This window comes from Chiloscyllium punctatum, chromosome 1, assembly GCF_047496795.1.
Source record: "Chiloscyllium punctatum isolate Juve2018m chromosome 1, sChiPun1.3, whole genome shotgun sequence".
NCBI classification, from domain to species: domain Eukaryota; kingdom Metazoa; phylum Chordata; class Chondrichthyes; order Orectolobiformes; family Hemiscylliidae; genus Chiloscyllium; species Chiloscyllium punctatum.
In genome coordinates, this window is record NC_092739.1 from 156,572,087 (window position 1) to 156,597,221 (window position 25,135).

The window sequence follows — 25,135 nt, forward strand, 5'->3', positions numbered from 1 at the left end:
TAATTTACTCTTTCTTAGCATGTGCACATTATTGACTTGGCCAGCATTTAACGCTCTATTTAATAGAATTCAATTCGAGTAAATCTCGGATAGACTGTGTACGATTGAATAAACAATTGTAAATCTCTACTCGAGATTCCTGTGGTCGACTATTAGAAGTAACCACAACAGGTCCATCTGGGACAGTTACCCACATGGTACTGTCAGCGTTCCAGGATTTTGACCCAATGTCACTGAGGGAATGCCATTATAATTCCAAATCAGCATGGCGCGTGTCACAGAGTGGAGCTGCAGAATTGTTCCCGTATATGCTGGGTCAAAAAGTATGGCGCTGGAAAAGCACACCAGGTCAGGCAGCATCCGAGGAGCAGGAGAGTCGATGTTTCGGGCATAAGCCCTTCATCAGGAATGTGGGGTGGAGAGAGCTGAGAGATATATAGAGGGCTGAGAGAGGCACCCTCCTTTGTTTTCCCCCCCCACCCCCCCGGCCATTCCTGATGAAGGGCTTAAGTCAGGAATGTTGTCTCTCCTGCTCCTTGGATGCTGTTTCACCTGCTGTGCTTTTCCAGAGCTGAAAAATGTGTTGCTGGAAAAGTGCAGCACGTCAGGCAGCATCCAAGGAGCAGGAGAATCGATGTTTCTGGCACAAGCCCTTCTTCAGGAATCTATAATCTTCCTGAAGAAGGGCTTATGCCCGAAACGTCGATTCTCCTACCTGATCTGCTGCGCTTTTCCAGCAACGCATTTTTCAGCTCTGATCTCCAGCATCTGCAGTCCCTACTTTCTCCTAATGCTTTTCCAGTGCCACACTTTTCGACTCTGATCTCCAACATCTGCAGTCCTCACTTTTTCTCATATCTGCTGCCCTTGACCGTCTTGGTTGTTGAGGTCACAGGTTTGGAAGTTGCTGTCAAAGGAGCTTTAGTTGTTGCTGCAGTGCATCTTGTAGATGATGCACATTGCTGCTACTGTGCATCTGTATTGGAAAGACTGAATGTTTTATTTGGTGAATGAGATGCCAATCAACCAGGCTGCTTTGATGCTCATCTTCTTGAGTGTTGTTGGAGCCACACTCATCCAGGCCAGTGGGAAGTATTGTGGTTCTGGAAAAGCACACTGGTCAGGCAGATCCAAGGAGCAGGAGAGTCTACCCTTCCTGGTGAAGGGCTTATGTCTGAAATATTGACTCTCCTGCTCCTTGGACGCTGCCTGACCGGCTGTGCTTTTCCAGCACCACACTCTTGACTCTGATCTCTAGCATCTGCAGTGCTCACTTTCTCCAAGTGGGGAGTATTCCAACACGTACTTGACGTGTGCCTTGTCGATGGTGGGCAAGCTTTGAGGATTCAAGAGGTGAGTTACTCAGATTAAATTTCTATTCTCTGACCTGCTCTTACCTTCTCCCCTTGTCGTCAGTGTATTCTTATGGCCGGTCAAGTTCACATGCTGATGGTGGGAGGATACATCAGTGGTAATGTTAATGAAGGTTAAGAGGAGCAAAACCGGTACTTAAGAAGAGTCACTGGACCCAAAACGTTAACTCTAATTTCTCTCCACAGATGCTGCCAGACTTGCTGAGTTTTTCCAGCAATTTGATTTTGTTTCTGATTTCCAGCATTCGCAGTTCTTAGGGTTAAGGGGGAATGGCTGGATTTTCTCCTGTTGCCTGGCACTTACACAAACCTTAGAGTCACAGAGATGTGCAGCACAGAAAGCGACCCTTTGGTCAAACCATGCCGACCAGGCATCGTAAGTTAATCTAGTCCCATTTGCCAGCATTTGGCATATCCCTCTAAATCCTTCCTGTCCATCTACCCATCCAAATGCCAATTACATGTTGTAAGTTTACCAGCCTCCTCCACTTCCTCTGACAGCTCATTTCACACACGCACCACCCTCTGTGTGAAAACGTTATCCCTAGGGTGCCTTTTATATCTTCCCCTTTCACCTTAAACCTATGCCCTCCAGGGACTCCCCCACCCCAGGGAAAAGAATTTGGTTATTCATCCTAGCCATACCCCTCATGATTTTATAAACCCCTATAAAGTCCCCCTTTCAGCCTCCGACACTCCAGTGAAAACAGTCCCAGCGTATTCTACCTCTCCCTCTAGCTCAAACCATCCAATGCTGGCAACATCCCTGTTAATGTTTTCTGAACCCTTTCAAGTTCCACAACATCCTTCTTGTAGCAGTGCAAATGTTACTTGCCACTTGTCAGCCCAAGCCTGGAGGTGACATGGAAACCAGGGTGAGAAAGTAGATCCTATGTTTGAGACTAAGAAGAGAGAAAGGTGAAAGGGATGCAGGATGGAGTTTTGGAGGGTCCCACCAAGGTTGGTTGAGACAAAATGGTATGTTGGGGAATGCTAACCCTATTGCACAAGAGGCCACAGAAGAATCAAGGTAATTCAAAATAGCATAAGGAGCGGGATGTGATGGAGCAACAGAGGTCAGAGCAGGAGTAGTGCAAATTCCTTAGCAGAATTTCAGCTCCTGATAGTGTTACGTTAGCTGAAATGACAAACTGACCTCTCTCGTCAAGCACAGCCCACCTTGCAGCAAGTTTCCTGTTAAACCTTCTGTTTTAATTCCCAAAGATGATGCCAATCACTTAGCTACACTTTGGCATGTGTCAGTTTGCAAAACTGCAAGAAAGTGGCTATCGCCATGATGTTATTTACCCATTGTGGGTTGTCATGTGGTTTGGAATTTTCTGTTCCCTCTCTGCTTGATGTTTCCAGCAGTTTGACAAGGATGCTGGTCAAATTGTAACTTTAAGAAAACCTCCTTAAAGAAGGGATCATCCTATGAAGGAAGGTTGAACATGCATAGCCCATACTCATTGAAATTCAGAAGAATGAGAATTCAGAAGAATCTTATTGAAACATGCAAGATATTTAGGTGACTGGAAAGGATGAATTCTTGGAGGAAGTTTCCTCTTGTTGGTAAAACTAGAGCTAAGGCAGATATTTTATGAATACAAATCATAGAATTGTAAAGTACAGATGGAGGCCATTTCACCCATTGTGTATGTGCTGGTCCCAGAAAGATCTACTTAGTTAGTCCCACTCTCCGGTCTTATCTCCATAGTGCTCTAACTCCATCACTTTCAATTACACATCTAGCTGTCTCTTGAAACCTCCCATGGAATCCACATAAACCACTCTCCCAGGCAGTGCATTCCAAATCCTAACAACTCTGAGGAAAGAAGTTTCTCCTCATCTCACTCCTAGCTCTCTAGCTGGCAATCTTGAAGTTGTGACCCCTCGTTACTGGCATATCAACGATTGGATACATAATTTATTGCCCTATCAAAATTGTTCATAACTTTGATCACCTCTATCCTGCATTTCAGATCCTCTTCCTGATGTTTATTAATTTTTTATTATTCTAGCATGCATCGTATGGCTCCTTTTTCTTCTCGTCATTATCCGTGGTCATCCAGGATAGTCTAACTTTGGGTGCCCCGTATTTACTTCTCACAGTTATGCACCTAACTGACATCCTGTTCATCTAGCTTCTAAAATTCTCCCACTTTCATCCATCATTTTATCCACCAAAATGAGCTTCTGATTATCGGGCTCCAGTTTAACTTTTAGGCTTTTTAAAATCTGCCCTTTTCCAGTCTGGGATTTTCATCATTGACTGAGTTTTATCCTTTTCCAATTTAATATTGAACTTTGTTATGTTATGATCACTATTTCCCAAATGCTCCCTCATTCTCCGCTGGCCTGCCTTATTTCCTAGGGTCCGATCCAGGATAGCTCCATCCCTGGTAGGACTGGAAATGTACTGCTCCAGAAAGTTCTTCTGCGCATTTTGCAGGAAATTCTCCCCTTCTGTGCACCCCCCACTCCCCAAGCCAAGTCTACTGTAGGGTAAATGAAATCACCAAGCATCACAACCCTCCTTGATCTGTTGGTTTCTACAGTCTGCTTACAGATGCTCTCTTCTACTCCTCCTCAGTATTTGGGAGACTATAATAAATGCTAACACTGTTCCTTTCCTATTTCCCATCTCCAACTATAATAGATTGTAATTCAGGAGCACTGTGCACCATTCCCCCCAATGGTACTATCTTTGATCAAGACTACTACACCTCCCTTTTAAACCAGAGATGAGGAGAATTTATTTTCTCAAAGGACCATCTGCCAGTGGGATTCTCTCTTTCCCAGCAGGTAGTGGGAGATGAGCCTTTAAATTGGTTGAAAGCTGAGTTATATGGGTTTTTGATAGATAAGGAAGTCAAGCATTACTGTATACAGTACAGAGAGGAAAACAGAACTGAGTCCACAACCAAATCTGAATGAGTGGTGGAGCAGATTCTTCAGCTGAAATGGCCTCCTCCTTTTTATTATAATTCGTACGTATAGTATTCGGAAGCTTTCCTCAGATTAATAATAGACGACAATTGATTTAAAACAACATAGGCAGCCAAATTGAATGCCATTTAGTGCATTTGCATTTCCATAAATTAACCTCTTTCAAAATCACCCAACACCCAGTTAGAGTCCAACAAATTTATTTGGAAGCACAAGCTTTCAGAGTGCTGTTCCTTTGCTGCTCCTTACTCCACAACCACCTGATGAAGGAATGGGGTGGCACGGTGGCTCAATGGTTAGCACTGCTGCCTCACAGCACCAGGGTCCCGGGTTCAATTCCAGCCCATGTTTGCGTGGGTTTCCTCTGGGTGCTCCGGTTTCCTCCCACAGTCCAAAGACGTGCAGGTTAGGTGAATTGGCCACGTGAAATTGCCCGTAGTGTTAGGTGCATCAGTCAGGGGTAAATGTAGGGGAATGGGTCTGGGTGGGTTGTTCTTTGGAGGGTCGGTGTGGACTTGTTGGGCCGAAGGGCTTGCTTCCGCACTGTAAGGAATTTAATCTAAACCTGTTGGACTATAACCTTGTGTTGTGTGATTTTTAACTTTGTACACCCCAGTCCAATACCAGCATCTCCAAATCCTAAATTAACCATCATTGAACCTCTTGTGTCCTTTATGTCTACAGTCAAACATTATCATTGGAGAACAATTCTGTGCTCTCTCCACAGGGAATATTTCCTGCCTCAATTATTCATGTCAAGAATGCAGATGTTGAGCTCAGAGGGTAAGTGTCTTTTATGGTGCTCGTGCCCTGTTGACTTATTGGTGTGTTGCTTGGATGGGTCTGACTGGTTTTTAAAAACCTCAAGGTTAGGGATGTGTTGGGGCTGGAAACACAGGTTCACATTTCCATTTCGGAGACCTGAATGTGGGGAGTGTTCTTCCTCCAGGCGTCGCGTAGTAATGGTTTGGTGGTGGAGGAAGCTGAGGACTTGCATGTCTTTGACGGAGTGGGAGGGGGAGTGTTCAGTCACGGGGCGGTGGGGTTGGTGGGTGCGGGTGTCCCAGAGATGTTCTCTGAAATGATCCGCAAATTGGCATCCCCTCTCCCCGATGTAGAGGAGACCACATTGGATGCAACGGATACAGTAAATGATATTGTTATAGGTCCAGGTAAATTTCTGTCAGATGTAGAAGGATCCTCTGGGCCCTTGGATGGAGGTGAGGGGAGTGGTGTGGGCGCAGGTTTTACATTTCCTCTGGTGACAGGGAAGGTACTGGGAGTGGGGTGTGGGCGAGTGGGGGCCATGGATCTGAGGAGGGAGTCATGGAAGGAATGGTCTCTCCAGAACACTGATAGGGGTGGTGAGGGAAAAATATCTCTGGTGGTGGGGTCTGTTTGTAGGTGGTAGAAGTGGCAGAGGTTGATACGATGTATACGGAGGTTGGTGGGGTGGAAGGTGAGGACCAGGGTGGTTCTGTCCTTCTGTTAGGAGGGGTGGGGTTCAAGGGTGGCGGTGTGGGAATGGAGCAGATGCACAGGAAGTCATCATCAACCATGTGAGAAGGGAAATTGTGATCTTGGAAGAAGGAGTCCATCTAGGATTTTCTAAGGTGGAATTCGTCATCCTGGGAACAGGTGAGGTGGAGGCGGAGAAATTGGGAATAAGGGATGGCGTTTTTACAGGAGGTAGAGTCGGAGGAGGTGTAGTCGAGGTAGCTGTGGGAGTTGGCGGGCATGTAGTAGATGGCCGTGGTTAGTCATTTTGCCAGAGATGGTGATGGAGAGGTCCAGGAAGGGGAGGGCGGTGTTCAAGATGGTCCAGGTGAATAGGAGGTTGGGGTGAAATGTATTGGTGGAGCTGATGAACTGCTCAACCTCCTCGTGGGAGCATGAGGTAGCACCGATACAGTCATCTATGTAGCGGAGGAACGGATTGGGGATGGTGCCGATGTAACTGCGGAAGATGGACTGTTCCACGTACCCGACAAAGAGGCAGGCAAAGCTTTCTCTTGGGTCCCATGCGGGTGCCCATGGCCTTTGGTTTGGAGGAAGTGGGAGGATTGGAAGGAGAACTTATTAAGGGTGACGACCAGTTCAGCCAGGTGGATGAGGGTGTCCGTGGAAGGCTACTGGTTGGGACGGCATGAGAGGAAGAAGCGGAGGGCTTGGAGGCCTGAATGAGTGTGGTATGTCTAAAGGGCTTGATTTACACATCCCTTCCCAACTTGGCCAGGACTCAGCTCGCCAGCAGTTAAAACTAAAATGCCAGAGGGGAGAGGGAGAGAGATTGCATGCAATTAATGACGTTCAGAAGCAACTTGAGGGAAATGACCTGAATGGGTGTCATTCTCCTGGTGTCAAAGCCAACTGAATGGTGTTCGGTCAGGCTTACTTTACCCAAACCTGATGGATCCATTAGAATATTAATTAACCCAATACGACTCAACATGGTCATTGTGAGGGAAATTCACTCTCTGGAAGTAGGTGAATGTTTAGCCAAATTGTCTAAAAGTAGAGTTTTCAATTAAAGTTGAATTCTTGCAGGATCCACTCAAGGCTACTTTATATCTCCATTTGGGTGATTTTGTTTTCCTCAGCCCCAGAGATGTTTCAACAGACTATGTCCTAAGTTTTGCTAAGGTTATAAAATGTCACCTGCCACATATTCATAAAGGGCTTATACCTGAAACGTTGACTCCTGATCCTAGAAAGCTGCCTGACCTGCTGTGCTTGTCCAGCACCCACCCTTTTGGACTCAATCTACCCATTCAAAAAAGGACCATTTTCCATTTAAAATTGCAGTGGGTGAGATCTGGCCACGTGTCAGCAGCAAGGCAATTATTTCACCTTCTTGGCTGCCTGCCAGCCACAGGGATCAAAAATGAGCAACTTGCCTCTCCCAGTGATGACAACCAGCAGGTCCAGCTCACAGCTAACTGCATGTTTCGGTGCAGAGTAAAGCTCCATCTGCTGTGCATACCTTAGAAATTGATGTGCTGTGTTCCTCAGTGTTGATAGATCAGGCTTGTTTTGAGTGACCTGACAATTTCACAATGACTTTGTGCTTGCATGCTAAAACCACAAAACCTCTTTTTTTTTTGCCTGATGCTATGGAGGTGTGAATTCCATCAGCCATGGGTTTGGGGCCCACTTCAGAATTTGACACCTAGATCAGACTCCTTGCAGTACTGAAGCACTGCTGCATTATCAAAAGTGGCATCTCAGAGATGAGCTGTGAAACCAAGGCTCTTTTTACCTATTTCAGCAGTTATAAAACATTTTGAACAATGAACTAATGTGAAAACCATTGGGGGTAATAGAGGGCGACCAGGAATTGTGATGAAATTATCCCCTAGTAAAAGGCAAGGTGAGAAGTTAAGTGAACTGATATCATTTATTTTATATTAGCACAAGTATCAAGCCCATTTCTAACAAGAGAGAATCTAACAATCACTTTATTCAGCATGATTTGGAGATGCAGGTGTTGGACTGGGGTGTACAAAGTTAAAAATCACACAACACCAGGTTCAACAGGTTTAATTGGAAGCACTAGCTTTTGGAGCGCTGCTCCTTCATCAGGTGGTTAATGAAAGAGCAGCGCTCCGAAAGCTAGTGTGCTTCCAATGAAACCTGTTGGACTATAACCCTGGTGTTGTGTGATTTTTATCTTTATTCAGCAATCAACATAATCAAAGACACCTCCCACCCTAGTTATACTCTCCTCTACTCTCTTCTATCAGGTAGAAGATATAAGTTTGTATACATGTATGAATAGATTCAAGAATGGTCCCTTCCCCACTGTTATCAGACTTTTGAACAGACCTCTTTAATGTTAATTCTGACCGATCTTTCTGTTGCTGTAACACTGTATTCTGCACTCTGTTCTGCTACCCCGATTCACTTTGTATGGCACGATCTGCCTGTAGAGCATGCAAAACAACACTTTTCACACTATCTTGGTACATGCTGCCTCACAGCGGCAGAGACCTGGATTCGATTCCAGTCTCGGGTGACTGTCTGTGTGGAGTCTGCACATTCTACCTGTACCTGTGTGGGTGCTCCGGTTTCCTCCTACAGTCCAAAGATCTGCAGGTTAGATGAATTAGCCACACTAAGTTGCCCATAATATTCAGGGATGTGTAGGTTAGTAGCATTAAAGTCAGGGGAAATGTAAAGTAGTAGGGGAGTGGGTCTGGGTGGGCTACTCTTCGGAGGGTCGGTGCGGGCTTGTTGGGCCAAAGGGCCTGTTTCCACACTGTTGGGATTCTATGAAGTCTTCTCTGGGACAACAACAAACCAAATCAAAAAATTGATGAGAAATATTAATCAAATTGACTCATGGGATGTGAGAGTCCAAGGAACGGTCAGGATTTATTACCCATCTCTCAATGCCCTTGAGAAACACCACTCAGTTTGAGACTGAAGAAGAGCCTTAACTGGTCACTTAAGGTCCAGGATTGGCTCAAGGGTGTGCAGACTTCCCAATACCTCATATGCTGCTAATAAAATATAAGCAAAGATGTATACAGGCAGCATTCAACAGCACCCAGTTTTAGACCCCTCACCCTGTCTGCTTTCCAATTCCCAACGGCAGGGGTGAAAAGCCCACTCCGTTCAAGTGTTTCTTCTCTGTCATTGGGGTGAACAAGGAATGCTGGGTTTGTCATCACCCATCAATAAAGGAAAAAAAAAAGAGATTGTTAGATTTTGCTCATGGATGAGAATTTCAAAATCTTAATATGTAATTAAAGGAAGCATTGTTTTGGGAAGTGAATAGCAATTGATGCCTCCTGATTTTAGACTGAACATAAATGGAGTTTCAGCCTTATCCAGAACACAGCTCTCCAGCTTTGTTAAAATGTAAAACAGAAAAGCAGTTGAGGCCAAAACATTAAAATTTTCAAGAGGGAGAGGGGGCTGAAGGGATCAAAAGGTATGGGAGAAAGCTGCAACAGGGTGCTGAGCCAAGTGATCAGCCATGATCATACTGAACAATGGTGCAGGCTCAAATGGACAAATAGCCCGCTGCCCTTTCTCTTATAATTTGGATAAATATGAGGTTATGCACTTTAGAAGCTACCTGACTGGCTGTAAAGGTTTCCAGCACCTGCAGTCATTGTTTTTACCTTGTAAATTGGGAGAGGGGAGTGTGCAGTGGGACCTGGGTGTCTTTGTGCACCAGTTGCTGAAGGTAAGCATGCAGGTGCAGCAGGTGGTAAAGAAGGCAAGTGGTATCTTAGCCTTCATTGTGAGAGGTTTTGAGTATAGGAGCAGGGTTGTGTTGTCGTTATACAAAGCCTCGGTGAGACCACACCTAGTGTATTGTGTGCAGTTTTGGTCGTCTTTTCTGAGGAAGGATGCTCTTGTTCTTGAGGGAGTGCAGAGAAGGTTTACCAGGCTGATCCCAGGAATGGCAGGACTGATGTATGAGGAGAGATTGACTAGGTTAGGATTGTTTTCACAGGAGTTCAGATCAGGGGGTCTCTCACAGACTCTTATAAAATTCTAACAGGGCTAGACAGGGTAGATGTAGGGAGGATGTTCCGATGGTGGGTGTGTCCAAAACCAGGGGGTCACACTCTGAGGATTGGGGGTGGACCACTTAGGACGGAGATGAGGAGACACTTTTCCACCCAAAGAGTGGGTGAACCTGTGGAATTCATTACCACAGGAAGTCGTTGATGCCAAAACACTGAATATATTCAAGAGATGGCGAGACATAGCATCAAAGGTTAATGGGAGAAAGCAGGATTAGGCTATTGAGTTGGACAATCAGCCATGATCATGATGAATGGCAGAGCAGGCTGGAAGGGCTGAATGGCCTCCTCCTCCTCCTCCTATCTTCCCTGTTTCAAACTTTTCTACATCAGAAAATGTTTATGAGCTTAACATTTTCAAATGAGCACTTGATTTGAAATATTTGAAGTGATTTCAAGTTGAGGGCTGAAGCATATTCCATCCAGAAATCAAGAAAGGTTATGGGGTGATGTCCAAATTGTTTCTCGGAGTGAAAGGTAACATGCTTCCCTATGTCAGAGAGGTGATGGCCAAGCTGCACGGTGCCCATTTCAATGACGTGTTTGACACAGAGAGGGTGGTAGTTTAATCAGATTTGAAGTGAAAGGTTTTTTTTTTGGTTGAGTAAGAGAGATGGTTTCTATCAGCTGGCTATTATCAGAAACATGACACGTGTATTCAATAAATTCAGTGAGTGTGCTCGGGCAGGAGCACACGGAATAGGATAAAAATTGGTTTGTCAGACGGCCATCCATCAAAGTTAAACTTCTGGGCAGAATGTGCCTTGGATGGCAATAGTCAAAGGAGGGCAGACATCACTCTCAGGTCAGCGCAGTCCCTTGTTTGTGAAGTACACCTTTTATTCAAGCCCAGGGGCAGCTGTGAAATAGAGGAGCCATGATTGGAAATACCCTCCCTGTTCTGCTTGTAATTTTACTGTTAGTGTAATATTAAATGTTAGGTTGAAAGCATTCTAAATTCAAGTCACCTGCCTGCAATATTGAATTTGCAAATCCAATTCTCATCATGGGCAGCAATTTGATGAAAAAAATCTTTCTGTGCTCTTGTCCTTGACCATCTCTGCGTGTTAGCAATTCCAATTTAATGTACTCCCACGTATCTAATTCCTTAATTATTCATTATAGTAGTTTCAGAGAACCTTATCCTTAGAATACATTAATGTGGAAATGTAGATGTTACTTCCTATCCTGTTGTTTTGTCTTTACTCTTGTAATTTTATTCTATTTTTTCTATTTAGATTGTTGCATTAGATTGGTACTCCTTTGCTTTATTGCTAGTGTCTAGAACCTCCCACGCCTGACAGCAATCCTGGACCACAACGTTCCTTACTGAGTCTGATTATATTTTATTGAAGCTACTGGAGTAGAAGGGGATGATTTTCATGGCTTCCTCAGGGATCTTCCCCCCCCTCAACCGCTTTGCAGTAAATAATGTACTTTTCAAGCCAGTGCAGAAACTGCAGTGAACAAATTTGGCAGCAGATATGAGGAGAGGAGCATGGAGCTAATGTTTCCCTCGCTCAGCACAAAATCACAGGACTGTCATATTGCAGAAAGAGGCCATCCAGCCCATCATGACTGCACTGGTTCTATTATCGAGTGCCAGTCACCTGCATTTTCCTAGTTATTCCAGCACATCTTTCCAGATCATCATCCTATGGTCTCTCTTAGTGCCTCAGTTGAACCTGCCTCCAGCACGTTTTCAGGCAGTGCATCCTATGACCGGGGGGTATTATCCATGGACTTATTAATATAGGGACCTGGGTTTGAATCCTGCCATGGTGGATGGAGCAGTTTGGAGTTGTGCATTTTCAGCAGCAAGTCTTTCAGAAGAGATGTTAAACCATCTGCAATTGCAATCAAGATGGACCACTAACTGACAACAAATCTGAGAGTGTCACAGAGCAATGCATGCTAGTTGTTCATCCACGTGCAGCTTATACTCACCAAACAAAGGGGCAGCACTCTGAAAGCTTGTGATTTCAAGTAAACCTGTTGGACTGTAATCTGGTGTCATGTGATTTCTGACTTTGTCCAACACTGGCACCTCCACGTCACAGCTCAATTTGGATATCAACTTCTGAGGCGACTGATCTTCACTAGTGGGAGTCATTGTTCAGTTGTGTGTGTGTGCTGAAGTTGAAGGAATAGTAGGAAAGTCATGGGGGGAGTTTAATGCTTCTTCAAGAGGTGAGGTGTTGGAGGAGCGTAGGTATAGAGTTGACAGCCCATGGGATTCCTCTCATACACAACTAAGCCCAAGTGGAAAGTATTGAGGATGGACTTCCCATCTGGAGGTTAGATTAGAGTGGTGTTGGAAAAGCACAGCAGGTCAGGCAGTATCCGAGGAGCAGGAAAATCAACGTTTCGGGCAAAAGCCTTCTTTGCCTTCCCATCTGGAGGCCAATTCTGTTGGCCATTTAAGGGCATTAGTCTCAACGTGTCAGATAAATCCCCTCAGGTGTGCATGAGGGCAATTCAGAGACAGGACGATTTTTCTGATTTGGTAGTTTGTGGCTAAAAATGTCAAGGCCTACCAACGCATGAAGACCTCCAGCCTCGCCTTTCCCTTAAAGTTAAGGAGAGGTGATGGCCTAATAGTATTACTGCTGGACTGTTAATCCAGTGCCCCGGTTCAAATCCTGCCACGACAGATGGTAGAAATTGAATTCAGTAAATATCTGGAATTCAGAGTCTGATGATGATGACCTTGAATCCATTGTACGTCGTTGGGAATACCCAACTTGTTCACGAGTATCCTTTCAGCAAGGGGTTGCCATCCTTACCTGGTCTGGCTTACACGTGACTCCACTCCCACAGCAATGTGGTTGACTCTTAACTGCCCTCTGGGATGGGCAATAAATGTTGGCCTAGCCAGTGACTGCCTCATCCTGAGAATGAATTGTCTAAAAGTAACTGTCTTCCATCTTCGAGGGGGCTGACCTGACTTGCACTAGAAATTCTGTCTCTCCCACAACCCCAGCCTCCGTTAATTGTAGCCAGGGCAACAGCTCTCGGAGGTGGGAAACTCCCCGTCCGTGAGGAGTCTCTCACCAGCCAGAGGATTGCCTGTTTTACAAATTTTGTTGGGGTGGGAGGTGGTGGTGGAGGCAGCTAAATAGTTGCAGCATGGTCACCTCCTACTATCCAGACAGTGGATGGGCCGGTCACCACATTCAGTAAATTCTACCTGACTGGAAATCACTTCAACCTTCACTGTGACCCACAAAACCTGGTGCTCAAATGTAACTTGGGCCTTATTTCAGAACCTACCATAATTCCAAATTGGCCAAAATTGCAATTCGGGGGGGCAGTGAAACAAAAGACAATGTGAAATATATTAGCAGATGGCATATTAGTCAGAGCCATCCTTGATAATATTAATGTTTTGGATTATTTTCCTTAACAAGAAATTTAGTGACTTTGCCTGACAGAGATGATTGCAGTAAATTTTTTAAAGTTTTGGTTATAACTAGGGTTGTGTAACAGTGCAGTAACTGATCGGTACAGATTCTCAGTAACACATGTTATAAAACCTGAAAATGAGACCACACAGACTCTGAGCTTGATACAGAAAAGATTTACAAGGATGTTGCCAGGGTTGGAGGGTTTGAGCAACAGAGAAAGGTTGAATTGGCTGGGGCTTTTTTCCCTGGAGGGTCGGAGACTGAGGGGTGACGTTATAGAGGTTTATACAATCATGAGGAGCGTGGAGAGGGTGAACAGTTGAGTTCTTTTCTCCAGGCTGGGCTGGTGGGGAGTCCAAATCTCGAGGGCATAGAGTCATAGAGTCATAGAGATGTACAGCATGGAAACAGACTCTTCGGTCCAACCCGTCCATGCCAACCAGATATCCCAACCCAAACTAGTCCCACCTGCCAGCACCCGGCCCATATCCCTCCAAACCCTTCCTATTCATATACCCATCCAAATGCCTCTTAAATGTTGCAATTGTACCAGCCTCCACCACTTCCTCTGGCAGCTCATTCCATACACGTACCACCCTCTGTGTGAAAACATTGCCTCTTAGGTCTCTTTTACATCTTTCCCCTCTCACCCTAAACCTATCAGCCTGCAGTCTTCCAGCAGCTCACCTGTGACTATCGATGATACAAATATCTCAGCAAGAGGCCCAGCAATCACTTCTCTAGCTTCCCACAGAGTTCTCAGGTACACCTGATCAGGTCCTGGGGATTTATCCACCTTTAACCGTATCAAGACATCCAGCACTTCCTCCTGTGTAATTTGCATAGGTTTAAGGTGAGAGCAGAAAGATATAAAAGTGGCCTAAGGGGCAACTTTTTCACGCAGAGGGTGAGAGGAGAAAGATTTAAAAATGAGGGGTAATGGTTTCATGCAGTGGATAGTGCGTAAATGGAGCGAGCTGCCAGAGAACGTGGTGGAGGCTGGTACATTTCATGTGGATAGGTATATGAATAGGAAGGATTTAGAGGGATATGGGCCAATGAGACTAGATTAATTTAGGATATCTGGTCGGCATGGACGGGTTGGACCAAAGGGTCTGTTTTTGTATTGTACAACTCTATGACTGTATTCCCCTGTGCCCTTATCACCAGTTTGAATTTTAACTTGTAAGAAACAGTTGAATGACAGAAGCTTGTGTGGGTGAACATCAGGGGTAAGTGGATCAAAGGGGATTCATTATCTGTGGCTGAGGCTGCGGTTTATGGTGTGCTGGGGACTGACATGAGCTCCCTTTGTTTCTCCAGTAATCAGGAGAACATTGTCTCGAAGGAGATGCCCCTGGTGCAAGAAATCACAACCACCTTGAGGGAATGGTCCAACATCTGGAAACAGCTGTACATGGTGAGTGAGCAAGCTCAGTTTTTCCTGCGTTTGGAGATGACTAGCTATTTGAGTTGGCTGTTTGCAGCAGCAGCACTGCACAGTGAAGAGATCGGAGTGCACATTTCATCAGTTGCCAATTCTCTTGACTCTGATGAAAGCACACAATGCAGAGATGGCCGGTACAGTCAGAGGGTTTAAAAAAAGAAGGCCATTCATTAACTCTCCAGGATCCATCGTGTAACAATTTCCTTTCAGTTATGAAATGAGGGAAAGCATTGTGGTGCCTCTCCTCTAGAATCAGGTGAGGGTAATGGATAATCCTTCGATGATTGACTGCGTGTTTGGATCACTGTGAAATAAGGTTTGAGACATCCTTACTCGGGTTTAGAAAAATATGCAAACCCTTGACACAAAAATGTCTACTTGGAGGTGGTCTGTACAGTCTTGCAGTACCATTATAATCGGGGAGGCACGAGGGTTATTATTGTTGAAATATTAATCCAGAGACCCGGGTAGTGTTCTGGGTCCTGGGTTCAAGTCCCGCCACGGCTGATGCTGGAATTTGAATACTTTGGAATTCTGGAATTAAGAATCTAACAATGATCATGAAAGTACTGTCAATTGTTCACATGTCTTTTAGGGAAAAGAATCTGTCATCCTTACCTGGTCTAGCTGACATGTGACTCCAGACCCACAGCAATGTGGTTGACTCTTAACTGCCCTCTGGGTAATTATGGATGGGCAATAAATGCTGGTCCAGCCAATGACACTTTCATCCTGTGAATGAATACTTCAAAATGCTGAAGAACATGAGTTATTCTCCCAGTTATCTCACTGATAGTTGCTCCTGCATCAACAACTCTAAAATAGATGGATCCATATCTTCTGATCAAGTCCAGAAACAGTATTTCAACGATAATAACCCTCACGCCTCCCCAACAAAAAAAAATCAACATTTACCTTCAGAGGAGTTTTCCATGTGAACCTTAGAACTAAGAACCTTCCCAGCTGAAGGTCAGGAGGCCACACGGCCAGTGCTAAAGTAGATTGGCATCAAAAACTGTGCCCATTTTGTTTCCCCAATACTAGCTTTGAAATTTATTTACATTTCAAAGTACATGAATAAGAAAGGTTTGGAGAGATGTGGACTACGTGTAGGCAGGTGGGACTCATTTAGTCTTGGGAGTAGGGTTGGCATGAACTGGTTGGACCAAAGGGTCTGTTTCTGTGCTGTATGACTTTATTAAAAATCCTGATGCCATTTGATAACTGCTGAGTTGTCAAAGGCTGCCTGGTGTCTGAGAGGATAAGGTGGAACGTGCCAGGTGGTTCATGGTGACTGGGAGATGTGAGGGTGCAGGGTGCCTGGTGGGTGAGGATATAAGGAGGTGCCAGGTGGTGAGGGACAGACTGGGAGATGTGAGGGTGCAGGATGCCTGGTTGGTGAGGGTGTAAGGGGGAAGGTACTAGGTGGTGAGGGGTAGACTGGGAGATGTGAGGGTGCAGGGTGCCTGGTGGGTGAGGATACAAGGGGAAGGTGCCAGGTGGTGAAGGGTAGATGGGAAAGGGTGAGGGTGCAGGGTGCCCAGTGGGTGAGGATGTAAGTGGGGGAGGTACTAGGTGGTGAGGGGTAGACTGGGAGATGTGAGAGTGCAGGGTGCCAGGTGGGTGAAGATACAAAGGGGAATTGCCAGGTGGTGAGGAGTAGACTGGGAGATGTGAGGGTGCAGGGTGCCTGGTGGGTGAGGATATAAGGGGGAGGTGCCAGGTGGTGAGGGGTAGATGGGGAAGGGTGAGGGTGCATGGTGCCCAGTGGGTGAGGATGTAAGGGGGGGGCTGTACTAGGTGGTGAGGGACTGACTGGATAGAGTGAGGGTGCAAAGTACCCAGTGGGTGAGGGTGTAAGGGGGGAAAGTACTAGGTGGTGAGAGACAGACTGGGTAGAGTGAGGGTGCAGGGTGCCCGGTGGGTGAGAGTGTAAGGGGGAGGTATTAGGTGGTGAGGGACAGACTGGGTAGAGTGAGGGTGCAGGGTGTCTGGTGGGTGAAGGTGTAAGGGGAGAGGTACTATGTGGTGAGGGACAGACTGGGTAGAGTGAGGGTGCAGGGTGCCTGGTGGGTGAGGATATAAGTGAGAGGTGTCAGTTAGTGAGATATAGATGAGGATGTATGAGAGTGCAGGGTGCCTGATGGGTGAGGGTGTAAGTGGGGGGAGGTACTAGGTGGTGAGGGGTCGACTGTGAAGGGTGAGGGTGCAGTGTGCCTGGTGGGTGAGGGTTTGATGGCCAGGCAGGTGACAGGTAGGGTGTCAAATGTAAAGAGGGTGGATATCAGGTGACATATACATGAGGGTGCCATAAGGGTGGGGAGGAGAATGCAATGTACCTGAGCAAACACTGCAGGTTGGGATGGGCATTCAGGAATGGTCAGATCAGGGGTTTTGAGTCTAGAGCTCGGTACATTAAGTATTCTGGGATTGGGTGAGTGGAGTCCAGTTGGATCCAGATGACAAGCAGTTATGGCAATGCACGAGTCAACAGCTAGACTCTCCTATTCTAAGAACTGGTTGCAAAGCTAGAAGCCAATACATGCTTTTGAAAGTTTTCAAATTAGTTCTGTCTTAAGCTGTTTCCTGTCGCAGAGCTGCTGTATACTGGTAGGTGAGTGGGTCGTGATGCATGACCTTGCCACATCTCAGCTAAGTTTCTTTCCATTGGGCAGGATTGGTGTTGTGCAAAGGGTTAACACTTGACTTTGTAACTGGAGGTTATAACACTACGCTGTTGAACCACATTGTTCAGGCTAAACAAGCAGCCAGATTTATCACCGAACTAACTTTCACGGAAGTTAAGCAGAACAGAACTCGGCTTTGGATGAGATCATTACAGTTCATCTGGCCAGTTCCAATCAGAAGAGTCTAAACTTACACCCTTATTAACTCTGAACTGTTCTTATGTCTTTCAATCTTGCTGAAAGCATTTGACTGAATCTTTTAATCGTCTTTCATGTTTCAGTGAAGTGACAGCACCTCAGATGTACTCTGTTGACTGTAAAGAAATGTGTATTCACAGTCTAAAAATAAGGGGTAAGCCATTCGGGACTGAGGTGAAGAAGAAAGTTTTCACTAAGAGTTGTGAACCTGTGGAATTGTTGAACGCAGGAAGCTGTTGGGGCCAGTTCAGTAGATATATTCAAGAGGGAGTTGGACATGGGCCCTGGTGACTAAAGAGATCAAGGGGATTGGAGAGAAAGTGGGAGTGGGAAAGTGAGATTGCATGATCATATTGACTGGTGGTACAGGCTCAAAGGGCCGACTGGCCTGTCCCTGCACCAATTTTCGATATTTCTATATCACCCTTTCACAATCACCAAAGTCTCAAAGTTCTTTCGCTTTTGCAGTGTGGTAACATTGTAATGTAGGAAATACTACAGCTAATTTTCACTCAACAAACAGCAATGCGGTGTGAATTGGATAATTTGTTTCTGATGATGTCAAACGATAAGTAGGAACTAGAAAACTAGGGATAGCTCCCTACTTCTCTTCAGAAGATGGAATCTTTCATATCCACCAGACAGGGAGAGGTGGAGAGTCTCTGCTTAACTGCTTCGAACAATATGGGGCTCCCTCAGTGCTGCCTTAATTTTTTTTTAATATCAGCACATACGATTGAGATGTGTGTGTGTGTGTGCGTGTGTGTGTGTGTGTGTACATACACGTGAGTTACAACTGACACTAAAATGCTTTGGCATAAACATTAAATAAATGTAAGCTCCTCATTTCTTTAAAATAAGTGCACTTTGTTTTAGAAACTCTCAGTGCATTAACTGTTTTTATTAAACAGTTGCCTATGAGCACTGCCATATTGCAGGATTAGCTCATAAACATGAATGTAAGAACATCACCAGAATTGCTGAACAGGATTCAGACACTCGGAACAGGAAATCTTTTTATGACATTCATTTTTGACGCACTCGTCAGAAGGTTTTGTAAATAAATTGGGGGAATAGTGTGCATAAAATCAGGCTTTAGGCTGTAGGCTTTCCCATCCATGGGTAATGTCTCTGTGTCAGTGCAGCTGGAGGAGAAGTTGGGAGAGGGAGCGGATGCAGGCAACAGTGATTTGAGACAAGGCTGCAAATTGATGGAACAATTCTGGTTTGTCACCTACTGTTGTCGTGTGGGTACGATATTTTCCGCTGGGATTTTAACTTTTGACTGCTGGACTGCAAAGCAAAAATCTACTCTACTTAACTCGAATCAGTTGAATATTTCATGTTGAATTTCAGATTAGCTGTGGTGAACAATGTGATTTCATACATTGTCGCTACTATGATTCAGGCTGAATTTTAATTACCCAACTCTGTACCAGACAGTCCAGAATGCCATTAACCCCGGGAGTTTATGTTTTTTTAATCAGACAAGTCTCTCTGATTTGTTTCCTTTTATTATAAAAATACTGACCTCTGCACTGGACATGAAGGGTTGAAGTGAGAGGATTTCAACCAAATGAAACTGAGCAGAGAATCAAATAAAAACAGCTGAGTGTCGAACAGTTTGGTTCATGGAATACAATTTATGATGTTCTCAAATAGAAATCACACAGATCTATAAAAACACTGCATAGAAATCAAAGAACAACTGGCAGGTTGCTGAAAGGTAGATTATTTCCAGCTCAATGAGGCTGTAACAAAAGATTATAAATTTACAAGCAAAACTAGAAAAAAAGATCTTGCATCCAAAAGGCCCTTTTTATATCCTCATGATGTCTCACCTGCTTCTGAGGCATTAAATTATTTTAAAGTGCAGTTATTTTGCACTGATACAAATGTCAGACTCAATGGATAAATATCTGAAGAAGAAAATAATATTAAAAATTAAGTGAAAAGAACAGATAAATAAGATTAGAGCCAATGGGCCAAACTTTGTTGAAAATATAACATTATTTGAACGGTACGTGTTTTTATTGCCACAAATGTTGATCAAACACTTGTGGTGTGGAAGAGTTGCACCAGTGAACAGCAAATTGGTACAAATTGCGAGTTGATTTTTCCCTCTCTCTCATTAGCCTCACAAAGGAGTTCTCATCAGAATTCTCTCGAGTAAATCTGCAGGTTGAGTCTGTAGTTAGGAAGGCAAATGCAATGTTGGCACTTGTTTTGAGAAGACTTGAATATAAAAGTAGGGAAACTCTTCAGAGGCTCAATAAGGCTCTGGTCAGATCACACTTGGAGTACTGTGTGCAGTATTGGGCCCCATATCTCAGGAAGAGTGTCCTGGCCCTACAAGCGTGTTCAGAGGAGCTTCATGAGATTGGGTCTAAGAATGAAAAGCTTAACATACGAGGAATGTTTGAGGACTTTAGAAGGTTGGGGGGGATCTCAATGAAATGCACAGAATACTGAATGGCTTGGACAGAGTGGATGTTGGGAAGATGTTTCCATTGATAGGAGAGACGAGGGCTGGAGTAAAGGGAATAACTTTTAGAATGGAGATAAGGAGAAACTTCTTAACCAAAGAGTAGGGAGATGCCAGAGAGTGCTGAATCTATGGAGGTCATTGAGTATATTTAGGGCTGAGATAAATAGATTCTTGATTGTCAAAGAGGGTCAAGGGTTGCAGGGAGAATGGGGTTGACAAACCTATCAGCCATGATTGAATGGTGGAGCAGACTCAATGGGCTGAACAGACTTATTTCTGCTTCTATGTCTTATGGTCTTAAAACTCCCAATTTTTTTTTAATGAAGCTGTTGTACATATTTGTTACCAATTTATCTCTCCAAAATGTCAAGATTTATAATTAGTAGTGGTGTAATAATTAGAAATGGTCACTAGACAGTCTGTCTTTCCTGGAAAGTGAACTTTTATAAGTCATAGGAGTCACACAACATGGAAACAGACCCTTCAGTCCAAGCAGGTAAAAACAATGACTGCAGATGCTGGAAACCAGATTCTGGATTAGTGGTGCTGGAAGAGCACAGCAGTTCAGGCAGCATCCGAGGAGCAGTAAAATCGACGTTTCGGGCAAAACCAGTCCATGCCAAACATTGTCCCATCTACCTGCTCCTGGCACATATCCCTCCAAATCTCTCCTAATCATGTACTTATCTAAATATCTTAAATGTTGTAATTGTACCCACATTTACCACTTCTTCAGGAAGTTAATTCCACACATGAACCACCCTCTATATTTAAAAAAAAGCCCCTCATCTTTTGTCATTCTCTCTCCTCTCACCTTAAAAATGTGACCCCTAGATTTGAAATCCCCCGTCCTTGGGAAAAGACAACTATCATTAACTCTATCTATATGCCTTATTATTTTTTAAACTTCTATCAGGTCGCCTCTCAACCTCCTACACTCCACTGAAAATGTCCCACCCATCCAGCATTTTTTTAGAACTCAAAACTTCCCTTCCAGCAACACCCTGGTAAATCTCTTCAGAAACCTCTCCAGCTTGATAATATCCTATCTATAACTGGAGGACCAGAACTGGACAAGGTACTACAGAAGGGCCCTCATCCGTCTCCTGTACAACCTCAACATGACTTGCCAACTATAAATGCACCACATAATTAGTTAAAGTAGTCATATTACAAATATCAGAAATAAAAATTCAAACTTTTTACCCTCAACAACAACCATACAGATACTCAAACCTCTGACCACACCAACCCTCCAAAGGACATACCACCCAAAAGCATCTATTTGGTTAATCTACCTAACCTTCACATCCCCAAATGCTAAGGACAATTTAGCTTGTCCAATCCACCTAACCTGTACACCTTTGGACTGTGAGAGGAAACCCACACAGACACTGGGAGAATGTGAAAACTCCATAGAGACAGTTGCCTGAAGCTGAAATTGAACCAAAGTTCCTGGTGCTGTGAAGTAGCAGTGCTAACCACTGAGCCACCATGCTGCCCCCTACTGGCTACTGAGTTTATTCAATGATGGTGCAACCCTTTGTGGTAGCGATATCCAAATATTCACAACCCTTGAGTGAAAAAGTTTCTCCGTATTCCAGTCTGAAATGATGATTCCCTGTGGCACTGTGCCCAATTGGTCAAGATTCCCTCGCCAGGGGAATGAGCCTCTCAGTATTTAACACGTCAAGAAGGAACTGAATGCCATATCTCCAGATTTTCAGATGACACTAAGCTGGGTGGCAGTGTGTGCTGTGAGGATGGCAGAGGGATTGCAGGGTGACTTTGGCAGACTGGCTGTGTGGGCACATATGTGGCAAATGCAATATGATGTGAGGTTATCCAGTTTGGTCACAAAACAGGAAGGTAGTTTATGATCCGACAGTTTAGGGAAAAGTGAGATGCAATGGGATCTGGGCATTATGGTGGAACAGTTGCGGAAGGTTGGCATGCAGGTGCAGTAGGCAGTGAGGGAAGCTAATAGTGTGCTGGACTTCATAGTGAGAGGATTTGAGCATCGGAGTAAGGATATCTTGCTGCAGTTATGCATGGTGTTGTTGGGGTGACACCTTGATTAGATTACTTACAGCGTGTAAACAAGTCCAACAAGTCCACACCGACCCACCGAAGCGCACCCACCCACACCCATTCCCCTACATATACCCTGCACCTAACACTATGGGCAATTTAGCATAGCCAATTCACCTAACCTGCACATTTTTGGACTGTGGGAGGAAACCGGAGCACCCGGAGGAAACCCACGCAGACATGGGGAGAATGTGCAAACTCCACACAGTCAGTCGCCTGAGGTGGGAATTGAACCCGGGTCTCTGGCGCTGTGAGGCAGCAGTGCTAACCACTGTGCCACCGTGCCGCCCCACTGTGTGCTGTGTGCAGTTTTGGTCTCCTCGTCTGAGGAAGGACATTCTTGCTATTGAGGGAGTCCAACAAAGGTTCACCAGCCTGATTCCCAAGATGGCAGAACTGACATTGGAGGAAAGACTGTATTGACTGGGCTTGTACTCGCTGGCATCTAGAAGAATGAAGGGGGTATCTCATGAGCCGGGGCAGGTGTCAGACCTTGCGGTGGGAGAGCATTTTGGTGATAGTGACCACAACTGCCTCACATTCTACATAGCTATGGAGAAGGAGAGAAGTAGGTACAATGGGAGGATATTTAATTGGGGAAAAGGAAACTATGATGTTATCAGACGTGCATTGGGAAGCATGGACTGGGAGCAATTGCTCCATGAAAAGGGCACTATAGACATATGGAGACTGTTTAAGGAACAGTTGTTAAAAGTGATGCATAAATATGTCCCTCTGAGACAGGCAAGAAGGGGTAAGATAGAGGAACCTTGAATGACGAGAGCGGAGGAGCTTCTCGTCAAAAGAAAGAAGGCAGCTTACATAAGGTGGAGGAAGCTAGGGTCTTGCTCAGCTCTAAAGGATTACAGGCAGGTGAGGAAGGAGATCAAAAATGGTCTGTGGAGAGCCAGGAGGGGGCACGGAAAAGGCTTGGCAGGAAGGATTAGGGAGAATCCAAAGGCATTTTACATGTATGTGAGGAATAAGAGAACGATCTAAAGAAAGAGTAGGGCCGATCAGGGATAGCATAGGGAACTTGTGTATAGAGTCTGAGGAGGTAGGGAAAGCCCTAAATGAGTTTTTTGCTTTTGTCTTGACTAAAGAAAAGGATCTTGTCGTGAATGAAACCATTGAGGAGCAGGTAAGCATGCTGGAACGGATAGAGCTTGAGGAAGCTGATGTTTTGAAAATTTTGACAAACATTGAGATTGACAAGTCGCCAGGGCCAGACCAGATTTGTCCTCAGCTGCTTTGGGATACGAGAAATGCAATTGCTTCGCCACTTGCGAAGATCTTTGCATTCTCGCTCTTCACTGGAGTCGTACCTGAGGACTGGAGAGAGGCAAATGTAATTCCTCTCTTCAAGAAAGGGATTAGGGAAATCCCCGGCAATTACAGACCAGTAAGTCTCACGTCTGTCGTCTGCAAGGTGTTAGAAAAGATTCTGAGGGATAGGATTTATGACCATCTGGAAGAGCATGGCTTGATTAAATACAGTCAGCACGGCTTTGTGAGGGGCAGGTCATGCCTCACAAATCTTATTGAGTTCTTTGAGGATGTTACTAGACAAGTTGATGAGGGTTGAGGGATGTGGTGTATATGGGCTTCAGCAAGGCATTTGATAAGGTTCCCCATGGTCGGCTCGTTCAGAAAGTCAGGAGGAATGGGACACAGGGAAATTTAGCTGTCTGGATACAGAACTGACTGGTCGACAGAAGACAGCCAGTGGTAGTGAAGGAAAGTATTCTGCCTGGAAGTCAGTGGTGAGTGGTGTTCCACAGGACTCAGTTCTTGGACCTCTACTCTTTGTAATTTTTATTAATGACTTGGATGAGGAGACTGAAGGATGGGTTAGCAAGTTTGCAGACGACACAAAGATTGGAGGTGTCGTTGGCAGTATAGAGTACTTTGTAGGCTGCAGCGTGACATTGACAGGATGCAGAGATGGGCTGAGAGATGTCAGATGGAGTTCAACCTGGATAAATACGAGGTGATGCATTTTGGAAGGTCGAACTTGAAAGTTGAGTACAGAATTAAAAAAGGATTCTGGGTAATGTGGAGGAACAGTGGGATCTTGGTGTGCAGGTACATAGATCCCTTAAAATTGCTACCCATGTGGACAGGGTTGTTAAGAAATTGTTAACACGAGGGGTCATAATTTTAAGCTGTTTGGCGGAAAGTATAGAGGGGATGTCAGAGGCGGGTTCTTTATGCAGAGAGTTGTGAGAGCTTGGAATGCATTGCCAGCAGCAGTTGTGGAAGTGAGGTCAGTGGGGATATTTAAGAGACTGCTTTACATGCATATGGTCACAGAAATTTGAGGGTTTGTACATTAGGTTTGCCTTACTTGAGGACCAATGGTCAGCACAACATCGTGGGCTGAAGGGCCTGTTCTGTGCTGTACTATTCTATGTTCTATGTTCTATGTATCTCATAGAAATATTTAAAAGCCTGATGGGACTGGACAGGCTAGATGTGGGAAGAATGTTTCTAATGTTGGGGAAGTCCAGAACTAGGGGTCACAGTCTAAGAATAAGGGGAAAGCCGTTTAGGATTGAGCTGAAGAAGAATTTCCACAGGAAAGTTGTGATCCTGTGGAATTCTCTCCCATAGAAAGCTGTTGGGGCCAGTTCATTAGATATATCCAAGAGGGGGCTAGACATGGTTCTTGCAGTTAAAGGGATCAAGGGGTATGGAGGGAGGACAGTAATGGTTTAATGAGACTGCATGATCAATCATGATTGTATTGAATCGTGATGCAGGCTCGAAGGGCCGAATGGTTTACTCCTGCACCTATATTCTATGTTTCTAAGCCCCTTCAGAATTGTATATGTTTCAATGAGATCGTATGTCCTCCATTATTCAGATAGCAGAGTCCCAATTTAAGCAGCCTTCTCATCCCAGAGACCTATCTTATGAACCTCCAATTCCTTTCCTTAAAACTGCACACAATGC

The 25,135-nt window shown here is 44.9% G+C and overlaps 1 protein-coding gene across 2 annotated transcripts in view; it reads left to right on the forward strand.

Moving 5' to 3' along the window:
* The window catches only part of LOC140481344 (dedicator of cytokinesis protein 2-like), a 1,260,160-nt gene that overhangs the window by 95,110 nt on the left and 1,139,915 nt on the right, over positions 1-25,135 (forward strand). For both annotated transcript variants that reach the window (XM_072577382.1, XM_072577391.1), the window contains exons 4-5: positions 5,050-5,105; positions 14,593-14,689. In XM_072577382.1, coding sequence (XP_072433483.1) covers positions 5,050-5,105; positions 14,593-14,689 — 153 coding nt within the window. The remainder of the gene's footprint in view (positions 1-5,049; positions 5,106-14,592; positions 14,690-25,135) is intronic.